The 13,370-nt window shown below is 45.2% G+C and overlaps 3 protein-coding genes across 3 annotated transcripts; all 3 read left to right on the forward strand.

Annotated features, from left to right (window-relative positions):
* Nucleotides 1-1,159: 1,159 nt before the first annotated feature.
* On the forward strand, nucleotides 1,160-2,423 carry LACBIDRAFT_327889 (uncharacterized protein; the record flags this gene model as incomplete). The annotated part of the gene is made up of 5 exons (XM_001881771.1): nucleotides 1,160-1,254; nucleotides 1,505-1,641; nucleotides 1,964-2,202; nucleotides 2,297-2,322; nucleotides 2,357-2,423. The coding sequence occupies 5 exons, from the start codon at nucleotides 1,160-1,162 to the stop codon at nucleotides 2,421-2,423; spliced, it is 564 nt and encodes a 187-aa protein (XP_001881806.1).
* Nucleotides 2,424-3,944: 1,521 nt separating this feature from the next.
* LACBIDRAFT_327890 (uncharacterized protein) lies at nucleotides 3,945-9,792 on the forward strand (the record flags this gene model as incomplete). Its single annotated transcript, XM_001881772.1, has 17 exons — nucleotides 3,945-4,039; nucleotides 4,253-5,196; nucleotides 5,233-5,913; nucleotides 5,956-6,158; nucleotides 6,982-7,022; nucleotides 7,237-7,288; nucleotides 7,466-7,576; nucleotides 7,854-8,003; nucleotides 8,060-8,293; nucleotides 8,341-8,582; nucleotides 8,616-8,625; nucleotides 8,724-9,029; nucleotides 9,085-9,234; nucleotides 9,297-9,317; nucleotides 9,373-9,515; nucleotides 9,630-9,712; nucleotides 9,770-9,792. 17 exons carry the CDS (start codon nucleotides 3,945-3,947, stop codon nucleotides 9,790-9,792), a joined length of 3,489 nt encoding a protein of 1,162 aa, XP_001881807.1.
* Nucleotides 9,793-11,573: 1,781 nt separating this feature from the next.
* LACBIDRAFT_327891 (uncharacterized protein) lies at nucleotides 11,574-13,080 on the forward strand (the record flags this gene model as incomplete). The annotated part of the gene is made up of 3 exons (XM_001881773.1): nucleotides 11,574-12,032; nucleotides 12,120-12,541; nucleotides 12,585-13,080. 3 exons carry the CDS (start codon nucleotides 11,574-11,576, stop codon nucleotides 13,078-13,080), a joined length of 1,377 nt encoding a protein of 458 aa, XP_001881808.1.
* Nucleotides 13,081-13,370: the final 290 nt, after the last annotated feature.

The following is a 13,370-nucleotide window of genomic DNA, read 5'->3' on the forward strand; positions in this document are numbered from 1 at the left end:
CTGCCAGCGCGCTCCTTATATACTCCAGGAACCCCTATCTATGTNTTACATGTGTTTTAATGCGGGATACTTCGGTCCGAATTACAAATATGAATTTAATGAACATGTGGTATATTTTGTAGTCTATCTCTGTGAACACTACAGATTTTGTAGTGTCGTGTCTTTCATTTTCAAACACATCAGTGTTTGATGCGTATGCGGAGTTAGCCGACGTAGCTATTCTTAGCTTGGCATGATCTCGCGTGTTTCTTTCTATGGCCCAGTTTACCAGTTTGACAGATGACATCACAAAATGATTAATGTTTCCTGATGCGTTGATGCGCATGCGTACGCGTTTACCAATAGTCTTCGGCCTTCCGTCGCTTCCGAGTTTTTAATTAAAATGCCTTGTCTTGGCTCATCTTTTCATTACGGAGGTCGGGAGACACTCCGAAGGTGTTTTCAAATGTCTTTCTTAATTGTCAGGGGGTTCTTATTATATTTCATATAATAGAATGTGTCTTTTTCTCATGTTTGTACTTGTGACGTTCAGACACATCAGTCTTTGATGCATACACGGGAACTGCTGTACATGACTTTCTGAATGGCCGTGAGCCACGCTAAGTCTTCGTACGTTTACTACCTAGGTGTAGTTTAGTCTTTCAATGTTTCAGACATGCTGTTTAAGCGTCTATGTCGTCTTTTCTGTATTTCTTGTATAAGCACGAGTTTTCACAATAAATCCATTATGTGTTTCTAAACCCTTTGGTAGTAATGCAATTCTTCTCCCTGCGTTGGGTGTTTACTCTAGAACCTCTTCGTGCTCTATTTCATGGTAGGTGAATCTTAGATAGGATCCAAGTATAATGTCACAACACGTACTGCTGCCAGTTCCAAAGCCTTGTCCTATTTTCAGATTCCACGCATTTGGATTTTTAGTCAACTGTGCCGGGTATGCGCATTGACTCTTTGTATCATTGCAATTGTATGTAGTGTATTTATTAGAGATGACTTTTATCGGTAAAATTGTTAAAATTGAATTTTATATGGGTGAAATGGTTTCATCCGTATCACCGCGTTGGCGTCCCATCGTTGTGTCACATTTTGTTGTCGCCTCCTCGTCGCGTGTTCGCGTTTTCGTTGTGTGTCCGTGTTTTTGCGTTATTCATGGGCATTGTCGATGCCGTCATCATGGGAGCTGGTTGCTGTTGGGGGCGTCGTTGTGGGTGGCGTTGGTGTGGACGTGGTGGTTTTGGTAGGCGGTGTGGTGCCGTCGTGTGTCGTGTGGGCGGTGCGTGTTTTTCGGTGGGCGGCGCGTGTTTTTCGGTGGGCGCTCATGTTTTTCGGTGGGCGCTCGTGTTTTCGGTGGGTGGTGGGATGTTTTCGTGGGCGGGGTATGGTTTTCGTGGGCACTGGTGGTGTGTTGTTTTGTGTCCAGGGGCATTGTTTTCGTGGGCGTTGGGGGTTTTCGTGGGTTACGGCGCTTGTTGTTTCGTGACGTGGTGTCGCTGCATTGTTGTTGAAGGGTGTCGTGGTCGATGTTGGTGGTCGTGGTGGCCATGGGTGATCGAGGAGCGATGTTGGTGGTGGTGGCTATGGGTGACGGTGATGGCATGGCATTGGCAGCGGTGACAAGCATGGTGGTGGTGGTGGAAGAAGAGGGTGGCCATGTTTGGTGAGCATGTTCACCAAACAAACATTGTTTGTGATCCATTGAAAATAAATAAACTATAATACAGTAACAAATAAATAAAATAAACAGATTGGACTGGAATCCCATTCCTGCCCACTCCGGGGAACACCATTCCTGCCCATTCCGGGGAACATTCCGGTGTACATTCCGGAATCCACCGGAATTCCACCGGAATGGAAAACACCGGAATAAACAATTTAGCAGGGCCTTCTGCTAAATTCCATTCCACCGGAATGACCGGATTCCTGCAGGAATAGGGGGGGCACTGCTAAGACCTCAACTCTCCTGCAGCTGCGGTTATCCCTCCTTCCGCTGTAACCGCTTCCGTTGCAGTAACCGCTCCCATTGCAGCAGCCCCCAATGCCATCAGCCCAGCCGCTAATGCTATCGGCCTTCCCGTGCTCTATGCCCCAGGTTATGCTTTACCTCCCAGCAGGCCTGACAATGCTATTCTTCCGCCAGGCAATCTCATCACAGCCATATACGGGTACCATATCCCTCCCCCCAATGCTGGCAGCCCCTTCTTTTGTGTGAGTCGTGGTCGGGACATTGGTATTTTTTGTGGCTGGTGAGCTCCCTCCCCTTCGGAAATTAGTTTTCAAGATCTTAATATTTTTTTACCAGGGAAGTCACTTCACCTCTCGTGATCAGTGTGTCCTGTAGTAGTTTTTCTCGCGTGGCTAGCGTCACAGAAGGGCATCGTCGCATGGCGGCTGCTCTCACCGCCAACTTTGCATTATACCTTACTTGATTCCCAATTCGTTGCTCTGCCAAGTACTGGTCTCCTATCTGAATGTTGTGTAAATAGTGTCCCGCCCTAAATTTTATATGCTGCTTGTCCCCATCTTTAAAACGTGAGGTCTGAAAGAAGAGCACTTCGTCAGTAAGCGAGCACTTCGTCAGTAAGCGATGCAATGCATTTTGAACAAAATGCCCATTTTGGATTCTCTCCGTGTGATCATTAAACATTGCCTGTAGAAGCCAATATGGCTTGGAACACTTAGAATTTTGATATGTATGTGCCTTAGGCACTACTTAACATAGATATCCAATTATGTCGCTGATTCAAGTTGTCTACAGGTAAATGTCAGAAGAGGGCAGAGATGAGCTCGAAGACTCCAAGCCTTCAATACGCACTTTTCAGGTGCACCTCCACTTGGTCCTTGTACCTGACCCCATCGGACCCAGTACTTTCTTGCTCCTTGACTTCTGTTTCTCTTCTAGCCTTCCTTTTGTATTTACGATGCATCCGGTGGCATATCTGAGCGCGGTTACTGATTGTTGATCCAATGACGGTGAGAGACAAATCATGAAAGGAAAAGGTCAAGGGACACACTGCTCATAGTACTTTTTAGATTGGATGCGACAAGCTTGGAGCTTTTCCTCCTGTGTATTGTAGAGGCGAGGGCGACCCATAGTGAACGTTGGCGGACGAGAGGAAGAAGGATCAAAAGAAGTTTCCAAAATAGGCAACTTACATTTGGAACCTCCTTGCAACTTTTTATCTGGTACCTCAGCATTTCAAATACTGTTCCTATTCTGATTAGAGGTTCACAACTGCGGAAATGACCTCTTTCCGTCAGTATATTTTTCTAAAAAATTGACCAAAAATTGGTTGGCCATGAGTGACTTAAGTCACTCACCTCAGTAAGTCAGAAGTGCCCAAAAGCCGGAGTGCTCAAACACTTTAGAAATTATTCTTAAGTCCATTCGAAGTCCGATGACATGTGACAATGTTGAAAATTTTCAACATCGTCTTTTCTCTTCACCGTTCATCATGACTGTTACTGACATATCGCTTGTGGTGTCCAGCCTGCCCTCGCCAAATCCCAGTGCAGTGTCACCATGTGCCTGCTTGCCCGCTGACCTGGAAAGCGAACCTTAGTCACACGCGCTCATCACATGTTGGTGTAACAGGTTAGTCCTACCCCGTACATCATTACTTTCCACCTTTGCCCACTTATGGTGCACGCGCGCATCTCATCTATGCTTACTTCATTTTTGTATTACGTCATACATTCTGTACGTTGTATTTGTACCTCGTGTTCGACGCGAGGGGAATATCATCTCTTTTACATCTATACCAACTCTACGAGTTTGACCTCGAAAGCCTTACCAAGGGCTGAAGTCGGCAAACCTTGAGTAGTTTAGGAGTGAAGACAGATCTCATCACGCAACTTCCATGGGACTGCATCCGGAAGTCGGAACACGAGTTACGTTGGACTGTCACGTTCCTCGTCTCTGAGTGTGAGCCTCGATCTGTGACCACAACATGGGTCCTCACACCTCTGCTCGCCAGTTCCACAACGGCTTTCCCGCTACCCTGGTGGATCCTACCCAAAGTAGCGGTTCACAAAGGTGGACACTGTGGGAACAGCTGATTTGTCTGGCCGGCAAGCTTAGCAACCTCTCGCTTCATTCTTCACCGTCTCCAATGACTCTTTCTTCGAAGCTACTATCTACAACTCGAAGACCCTCGCAACACTTGTTTCTAGCACTTACAACCTTATAACCCTCGACGTTTTCTAAACTGGTGTCAAATCGCATCCCAAGGAGAACCTCTCCTCCCCTTGGGTCAAGAGGGAGACCGGCCTTCAGCGGTACATCAAGGCTTATGGCTCCTACAGCAGCTTCCTCTGCTAAGGTCTCCAAACCCAGCTCTTCGACATCCCCTCCGAGCTCCTCTTCAAATTGGAGAAGAAGCCCATCCAATGATCGAACGACAGACTCTTACGCCCCTTCCCGCGATCAACCACCTCATATCTCTTATCTGGCTCAAAGTAACAGCCAAGAACCTCGAATTTCGTCTACTCATTCTACAGCTCCCCTGCCCTCAGACGGAAACAACCCCTCTCAGCACAAACCTGGAGGAGATGCATCCTCTAACTACAGTTCACCACTCTCCTCTCCGCCCACTTCAGTCACCCCTACGACGCTCCCTGTCGACGAAGAGATAGCCGTTCGGACGTTTCGCGTAGGCATGGAAAGAGGGTATTCCCTTTCCCCCATGTATAATTTGATCCTGGAATACAATTTAGAGAAAGGGAGTAACCTATCTACCGCGATGGAAGTGTCATGGATCTTATTACACCCTAACCTCAACCCGTCGGACATCACTCGTAAAACTGGGGAAGGAGTCGATCCCTACACTAGTATATGTGTTAAAGAAGAGAGACTTGTTCGCATCCTCCGCGCCGTCAATGAACTACAGGCCTTTCTTCACTGGATGGCTGATCTTATTGAGGAAAGAGCGCGAGTTTACTCCATTGATCCCGAAGACACCATGACTACTGCTCTGAGAGGATGCAAGAGTAGATCGCAGTTGGACATGGCCTATAAAATCTTAGTTAAACGACTTCAGGTAGCTCAACAAACAGTCATGAAATATGAATCTGAATATCAGGGGAACGACATTCCCCTTTCCCCCGTCTCGACAGCACCCAAGCTGTACAGTGACTTCAAGAGAATTGAGGACGTAGATGGTCGTATGAGATACCTGTTAGAGAACATCCCGCATCATCAAAGTCAGCTTACGCCCAACGCTTGACAAGCTGTTAAAGACGGTGTAAGCTGGGACATCCTTCATCCCACACAAACCTTGACATGGGACGAACCTGTAAAAGAAAGAGCGCTCACCCCTCCACTAGACAGTGAGCGTAATCCTGTGGAAGTTAAGAAAAAGGTTGAATGGGACAATTATAACTCACCTTGGTCCGATAATAATCCAAGCATCGAACAGGGTCGTGACCAGACCCAGGGACTAGAGCCGTCGTTTGGATTCCAAACGCCATTCCAGACAGGCAAGCAGTTCCTGGAACGAGCGGACGACACTACTTCCGGAGTATTCTTCTCGACGCCCACTTATAACGCTAACGCGGACGTCACCGTTGGTCTCGCTACTCCATCCCGCTCGAATCTAGGAGACAACGTCAAAGAGGCGATGGTAATGGATCAAAGCCGAACACACACCTCGAATGTCCCCTCCAACCAAACCTCTCGCCTATGGACAGTCCCTGCATCTTCATCGCTCACTGCACCGCAAGCAAACAAATCGAATGCAAATCCAGGAGGAGGACGATCTCCACCCGGAAGAGGCATGCCAGACGATAACAGAGGGAACAGCAACCACGCTGGTGGAAGTGGAGGCCCTCCTCCGAGTAACAGCAACCACGGTGGAGGAGGTGGAGGATTTCCTCCCCCCGGAGGCGGTGGAGGAGGTGGAGGAGGATTTCCCTCCTCAGGTAATAGTAATAATAGAAACGATAGTCACGTGCCTCCTTCAGGATTTCCTTCGGGAAATGGAGGCCCGCCTCCACCAGGAGGAGGGGGTAATGATCCTCCTGGACCAGGAGGAGCTGGCTGGCCCCAAGCTCCTTACGGAAACATGCCAGCCTCGATCAAAACAGAGTTGAAGGTCGAGCAGCTTCCTGAGTGGGACGGCAACCACTGGACAGCCATCGATTACTTCTGGAATGTTCAGCAATTAGTGAATCTGGGAGGCTGGCTCCCAGACACTAGTAGCTGCCATTTACATCATGTAAAACCTGGCATGTACCATAGAAGTTCCTGCTTAGCTACCGTGAATGAAATGAAATGAATTTTCATTCATTCATGGCAACTGTTTCATTCCAAGTCATTCTAATCTATTGCCATGGAGAATGAAATACTTTTTGTTTCATTTCATTTCATTTCAATTTTTTCTTCATTTCTACTGACAAGAATGAAATTTATTCTGTTTCATTCATTCCTGGCGACTGTTTCATTTTTTTAATTTCATTCCACCATGGCAACTGTTTCATTTTTTGCTTTATTCTTCTGTTTCATTCATTCCTGGCGACTGTTTCATTTTTTTTTTTCATTCATTGCCATGGAATTTTCATTTCATTCTTTCCAGGCAGTTATTTCATTTTTGTTTCATTCTTTCAGGCAACAATTTCGATGTTTTAATACACATCTAAATAAGGAAATAATATACAAATTATGCCTGATATGTGTTATGCCCTACTGCAGTGGTGTGGGAGGCCATATGGGGGTATTTTTGCATTTGAGGCTCAAATACACAACAAGATAGGCATGCTGTTGCCAAATAAGGCACTTAAATATTCTGTATCAATTACATAATCATTTTCCCAGCTCTAACAATGAAATAGGCACCTGAGAAGAATGAAGCAAGGAATGAAACAGTTGCCATGGTGGAATGAAATAAAAAAATGAAACAGTCGCCAGGAATGAATGAAACAGAATAAATTATCTAGAATGAAACAGGTGCCGTGAATGAATGAAAATTCATTTCATTTCATTCACAGTAGCTAAGCAGGAACTTCTATGGTACAGCTCAGGAGTACATGATGTAAGTGGTAGCTACCAGTCTCCCAGAAGCATTGGGATACTGGTTGTGGTTTCGTTTGAAGGAGAAGTCCACGGTTAGAACTTGGTTTGTCACGCTGCCAACAACGCATCAAACGTACATGAGGTCGCACTACTTAAGATTCCTTAAGGGAATAAAGGACGGGTTTCTCGGCACTCGTTGGCAACTCAAAATGAATAATTACTATAATGCTCAGAATTTCCGAGAAAGGGGACACGAAAGAGAAAGCCCAACGGAATTTATACTGGGTCCGATGATGTCATGTACGATGAAATCTCCAGATTCTGCATGATCGATCTGAACTTAGAAAGCAGACTCAACAATCCCATCAAGACCCTTAACCAAGCCAAGATCGCATTTGATGAAAAGACTCAGGGTGACAAGTACAAGTACATAGACGACATCATGAAGGAATGCATCGTGAGTCCCGGTTCAGCGTTGGAGTTCTGCAAGGTGACAGCAAGCTTGTGGGTCAATCTGGTGGATTACATTCATGTCATGTCTTGGGAAAGTTTTACAAGAGTATGGTTGTGGAAGTGAGTATAACGACACTGATCAGGTGGGGGCGGACTTCCAGCATGTCATGTTTTTGTTGGAGGAAATTGAGGAGTTTTTGATGACAAGGGAGGGCGAGCTGGCTGACTGGCACACGAGTGGTTGTTTAGGCTATCAAATTTGTTGGGAAGGAGAGAAATTGGAAGCGGTCTCAGCATGACACTTATTCACTCCCTGCGGCGAAGTCTTGTAATCTGTTCACGCAATAATCCACACTTTTTGTCATTTGTGGCAACTGTACAGTCCTTTCCATTAAAGTTATTCCTCACGCAGTATCACTACACAAACTTCAACTACCTTCTACACCTTTATCCAATGGGCAAACACAGGATTGGCCCCAAAAAAATACAGCCCGTCACTTTCAAGGACGATACAGCGTACAAGCGAAGGCAAAAGGCCTTGGCGCAGGTGATTGATTTCCCTACACTGCCGTGTGGGCGGACACTGATTGTTGATTGTATTAGAAACCCGAGCCTGCTGACGAAATTGCAAGGCACTTGAAGAAAACTCAGGATGACGTCTTGAAAGCGCTTCATCCCAGCTATTTCTTAGCGTGTGCTGCAGGACAGAGCAACAAATTCTTTGAAAGGGCCAATCTCGTATGGTGCCTCAGGTTTCCGGAGCCTGAGGAGATAAAAGTGAATAAGGATTACATGGACACTGATTACGGGGCTTACATTTTGAAGTTGCGGCAAAAGGTTAGTCCTTGGTTTGTATGTGACAGCTTCTGATATTTCTGTTGTAGCTTGTCCGTAGCAAAGTCGGCTGGATGTCGTTCCTCTTCCCAGAGCAGGCTGATGCTGACTCGCCTCCGAAACATAGTTGGAATGCTGAGTTAAATTCTGCGATCCAAAAAATTATGAACGGCCTTCCGACCCCGATGATCGGCCTTGAAGAAATTGAGAAAGCAATAGTGGGACCAAGCTTGGGAGAGACCACGCAGGAGGATACCTCGAGTGAGGGAGACTTCAACTTCAATTTCCTGTAGTTAGCTTGGTCGAGTAGTTGCACATTCTTCAGTTGTCCTGCTGTATGTACATACCACTGCTGTTGATGTTATTGATGTTGGCGTGTGAGCACATGTGACGACTTGGTGATGACCCTTGTTTTCCCATCAACATGGCCAAGGGCCGTTACAAGGGAAAGAGCAAGTTCGTTGTTGTTCGCGACAACAAGCATGACAACAAGCTTCACATTGGTCACTCCCGCACTGTCCAAATCTCTGATAACGGCTTTCGAATCCTCCAAACACCTCGCTCCCCCATGAAAGTCTCCTCTGCTCAGAGTCGGCCCCTCGTAGAACAGGAATTCGACGACTGGAACCCTTGCATCGAGTATGAAGATGCCGGGGAGGAGTCACCCCTGATAAATGTCGAAGAAAACGTTCAAGGCACCGTGGCTGCAAAAGTTGCAGCAAAACGGTACCCCACTTTGGTAAGTGCCTCGAAACCTGAGAACTGATTGTGTTTTGACAAACACGGGCTCTCAGGATGCTCCGTTGCACGAGTGGGCTGGAAAGGATTGGTGTGATCCAGGATATAGGGAGGAATATCTGCTTGAATTGCTTAGGCTTGAAGGGCAGGGGGGGAACACTTCCATGGGTGCATGTCATGCTCCTCCCCAGCTGGAATCTACCACTGTGAGGATTGTCTGGGACCATTAGCGGAGTGCTTGAACTGCACACTCAAGCGCCATCGACAGTTACCTCACCACATCATCAAGGTCAGTTGATCATGAGACCTTCATTCACTTTTAGTTGACTGATCAATTGTTTTAGAAATGGGATGGCGCGTGTTTCGACAAAGTATCACTGAAAGACTTGGGCCTCAGAGTTCAGCTCGGCCACCCTGCCAGTTCTCGATGTGTCACGCCGCAACCTGGACACAAGGACTTTATGGTCCTTCACACAAATGGGTTGCAGTACGTTGATACGGATGAAACCATTTCACCCATATAAAATTCAATTTTAACAATTTTACCGATAAAAGTCATCTCTAATAAATACACTACATACAATTGCAATGATACAAAGAGTCAATGCGCATACCCGGCACAGTTGACTAAAAATGCAAATGCGTGGAATCTGAAAATAGGACAAGGCTTTGGAACTGGCAGCAGTACGTGTTGTGACATTATACTTGGATCCTATCTAAGATTCACCTACCATGAAATAGAGCACGAAGAGGTTCTAGAGTAAACACCCAACGCAGGGAGAAGAATTGCATTACTACCAAAGGGTTTAGAAACACATAATGGATTTATTGTGAAAACTTCGTGCTTATACAAGAAATACAGAAAAGACGACATAGACGCTTAAACAGCATGTCTGAAACATTGAAAGACTAAACTACACCTAGGTAGTAAACGTACGAAGACTTAGCGTGGCTCACGGCCATTCAGAAAGTCATGTACAGCAGTTCCCGTGTATGCATCAAAGACTGATGTGTCTGAACGTCACAAGTACAAACATGAGAAAAAGACACATTCTATTATATGAAATATAATAAGAACCCCCTGACAATTAAGAAAGACATTTGAAAACACCTTCGGAGTGTCTCCCGACCTCCGTAATGAAAAGATGAGCCAAGACAAGGCATTTTAATTAAAAACTCGGAAGCGACGGAAGGCCGAAGACTATTGGTAAACGCGTACGCATGCGCATCAACGCATCAGGAAACATTAATCATTTTGTGATGTCATCTGTCAAACTGGTAAACTGGGCCATAGAAAGAAACACGCGAGATCATGCCAAGCTAAGAATAGCTACGTCGGCTAACTCCGCATACGCATCAAACACTGATGTGTTTGAAAATGAAAGACACGACACTACAAAATCTGTAGTGTTCACAGAGATAGACTACAAAATATACCACATGTTCATTAAATTTCATATTTGTAATTCGGACCGAAGTATCCCGCATTAAAACACATGTAAAACATAGATAGGGGTTCCTGGAGTATATAAGGAGCGCGCTGGCAGGTCAAAAGGCAAGCAATCGCCCCCCCCGTTGACCAGCTAGTTGCACTCCAAGTAGGAACTTAGGAGGTGGACAGTTGTAATCAATTAAAGGAGATTTCTTTGTGGTCAGAAAAGTACAGTGTGAACGAAGCCAGCGTGCTTGGGAGTCAACTTACTTGGAGACTTTTGAATAAGAAGTTTTAAAAACACAGTATCATTTAGACGAGACAGCGTACTCGTACCCTTGGTTTGGAGTGTAGTGACATAATAAAAACTCACAGGAGTCATAAAAGTCAATTGAAGTTGTGTTTTGTGTTAATAGAAGAAACTGTGATCAAAGAACTTTGCATTTAAGAGACCAAGTTCCCAGAAAGACATACTTTGTTCTATTGAACTATTCTAAACCACACCTTATAATAAAAACCCGTTTTGAGACGAAATCTCTTGAGACTTAAACCTAAGAAGACAAAAGTGGTATTTCTTAATACCAAAGGCCCTCGAACTCGTGCACTGAGATTGTGATAGTGTGTGTGTGTGTGTGTGTGAGTGTTTAGGTGTTTAGGGTTTTCCCGACACGCTTGATCCTTGTTTGCGTGTTTCGGACTTTCACGGTCATCCCCGTGCAACGCGTATCATCTGGAGCCCACCGCGAGGGTCTCCTTTTGTTTATGACAAAGCAAAGACTTGAAAGTTTAGTGATCTATGGGATCATTTTATTTGAACGAAAGTTTAAATTAAAAACCGCTAGCGTTTGAAGCAATTTAAATACTAGTGCAGAGCCGTTCACCACGGCACCAAAAATCAGACAAACAGTGAATTCTATTAAAGCAGGGGAATCATCAGGTTTACCACCTCCACCTAAACGAAAAGCTAAGCAACCTGCAACAGCAGTAGCGCAAAGGTTTCCGTTAAGAACAGAGACAGTATCCCAACCGCCTCCTTGCGCGACTCGTAGAAAAACTGTTAGGGCATCTGATAATATAAAGCCGAACTCGTTAGCCCAAAGAAATATTACAAACATGCCAGATAATACCCGAGATGAAGCTCCTGCCACTGGAGGCAGAAGATCGTCTAGACCGATGCCATTGCCAGGCTCCCGAGGAGCTCCTAACTTTGACAAGGAAAAACCCATTGAGCTGTTAAGATTCATTGACCAAATGGAGGACTTGTTCACAGAGCATGGTATCGATGATGATCAAGAAAAGAAGAAACAGTTAGGAAGGTATACGGACCAAATGACGGAATTTGAATGGCGAGCATTTGACACGTTTGCTCCCGAAATTGAATACAAGGAGTTTAAACAGGCGTTGATCGATGACTATCCAGAGGCAAAGAATGCTGGGAAAGGAACACTAGCAAATTTGAGAAAAATTTGTAATGACCATCAGCGCATTGATATTGATGATATTGTTGCACTTAAAAGCCTCACTAGAGGTTTCCGGGCAGAACAAAAATTACTCTTGGTGCCACCTGCCTTGGTGAGCAACAGAGAATTGGTAGAACTGTTTTTAGGATGTCTAAGGGATAGTTTCTGAGGACAAGTGGAAGGAAGTCTCAATATTAAGCTTTCCCGAGATAAAGGAAAAGCTGTCGATGGAAAAGAACACCGTCCAGAGGATCCATATGCTATCCTAGATGTAATTGAAATGGCTGAGACTATTGCAGGACGTGCACAAGGGATAAGCTCTTCAAGTGATACCTGGGTTGGTGTCAATGCGACAGAAACACGGACGACACGAGGGCATCACACGCATACTACGCCAGTACATAGTGTTAAGCTAGAAGATGATATCCGAGAATTAAACCAGAAAGTTGCGTTACTCATGGATAAAATTACATCGAGTGAAAAAGCACAAATGAGTGCCTTCCAAGCATCAAGACAAGAAATGAACAAATTAACTGAGACGTTAATGACCCAGCATGTTACCTCAGCACCCACCATGAGGCAGACACAGCCTACTTGGAGAATGGGTTCAGACGGATGCTGGTACTGTGAAGAAACAGGGCATTTCGCGATGAATTGTCCATAGGGAAGAACATATTAGAACAGGAAAAATTAAAATGTCCGGTCATAAGATGTTTTTCGCGCTCACAGGACAACCAGTACCTAGAGGAACAAATGGGAAGTCTGCTAAAATGATTGTTGAGGAAGCTAGCAATAAAGATATGATGGCGCAAAGCAATATGTTTGCATCACCTGGAGAAATTTACACCCAGAACAGCAGAGAGCCAGGTATCGTCCAGTTGGGAATAGATGCTCGAGTTAAATCAGTATACACCAACCAGATTAGAGATTCGAGAGATGATATGTTAGATAAAATGGCTACTCGAATTGATACACTGTTGGGTAATAAGGTGCCGGCACAGGTGGCACGTCCATCGGCACAAGAAGTTGACATAGTCAACAATATGAAAAACATTCTGTCATATTTTGAGGGACAGCAAGGTCAAGGTCAAGAAGCTGCAAGTTATGTAGCTACTAGACGCAGTCAAGCTGATACTCAGGAACAGCAGGGTTTCTTGTAGGTTCAAGGATTGAGCGATCTGGTAGGAATGCGGTCAATACCAGAAGTAAGAAAGCTCTTGAGAACCAAACTAAAGCCAAAAACCGCAGACAATTAGCAGAATTCGAAGATTCTGATGATGAGCAAGAAGAAGAAATTGAAGAAGTGGAGGAAGAAATTCCTCCTGTAGTAATTAAGAAAACCCAGAAAGCTATACCAAAACCGAAAGAAAAGCCTAAACCACTTCTCCCAAGGGATGATGAAGAGGAGGATCCAGTGCCTAGGCATAAACAGTTACCATACTTAAATATT

Source organism: Laccaria bicolor, genomic scaffold, assembly GCF_000143565.1.
Source record: "Laccaria bicolor S238N-H82 LACBIscaffold_14 genomic scaffold, whole genome shotgun sequence".
NCBI classification, from domain to species: Eukaryota; Fungi; Basidiomycota; class Agaricomycetes; order Agaricales; family Hydnangiaceae; genus Laccaria; species Laccaria bicolor.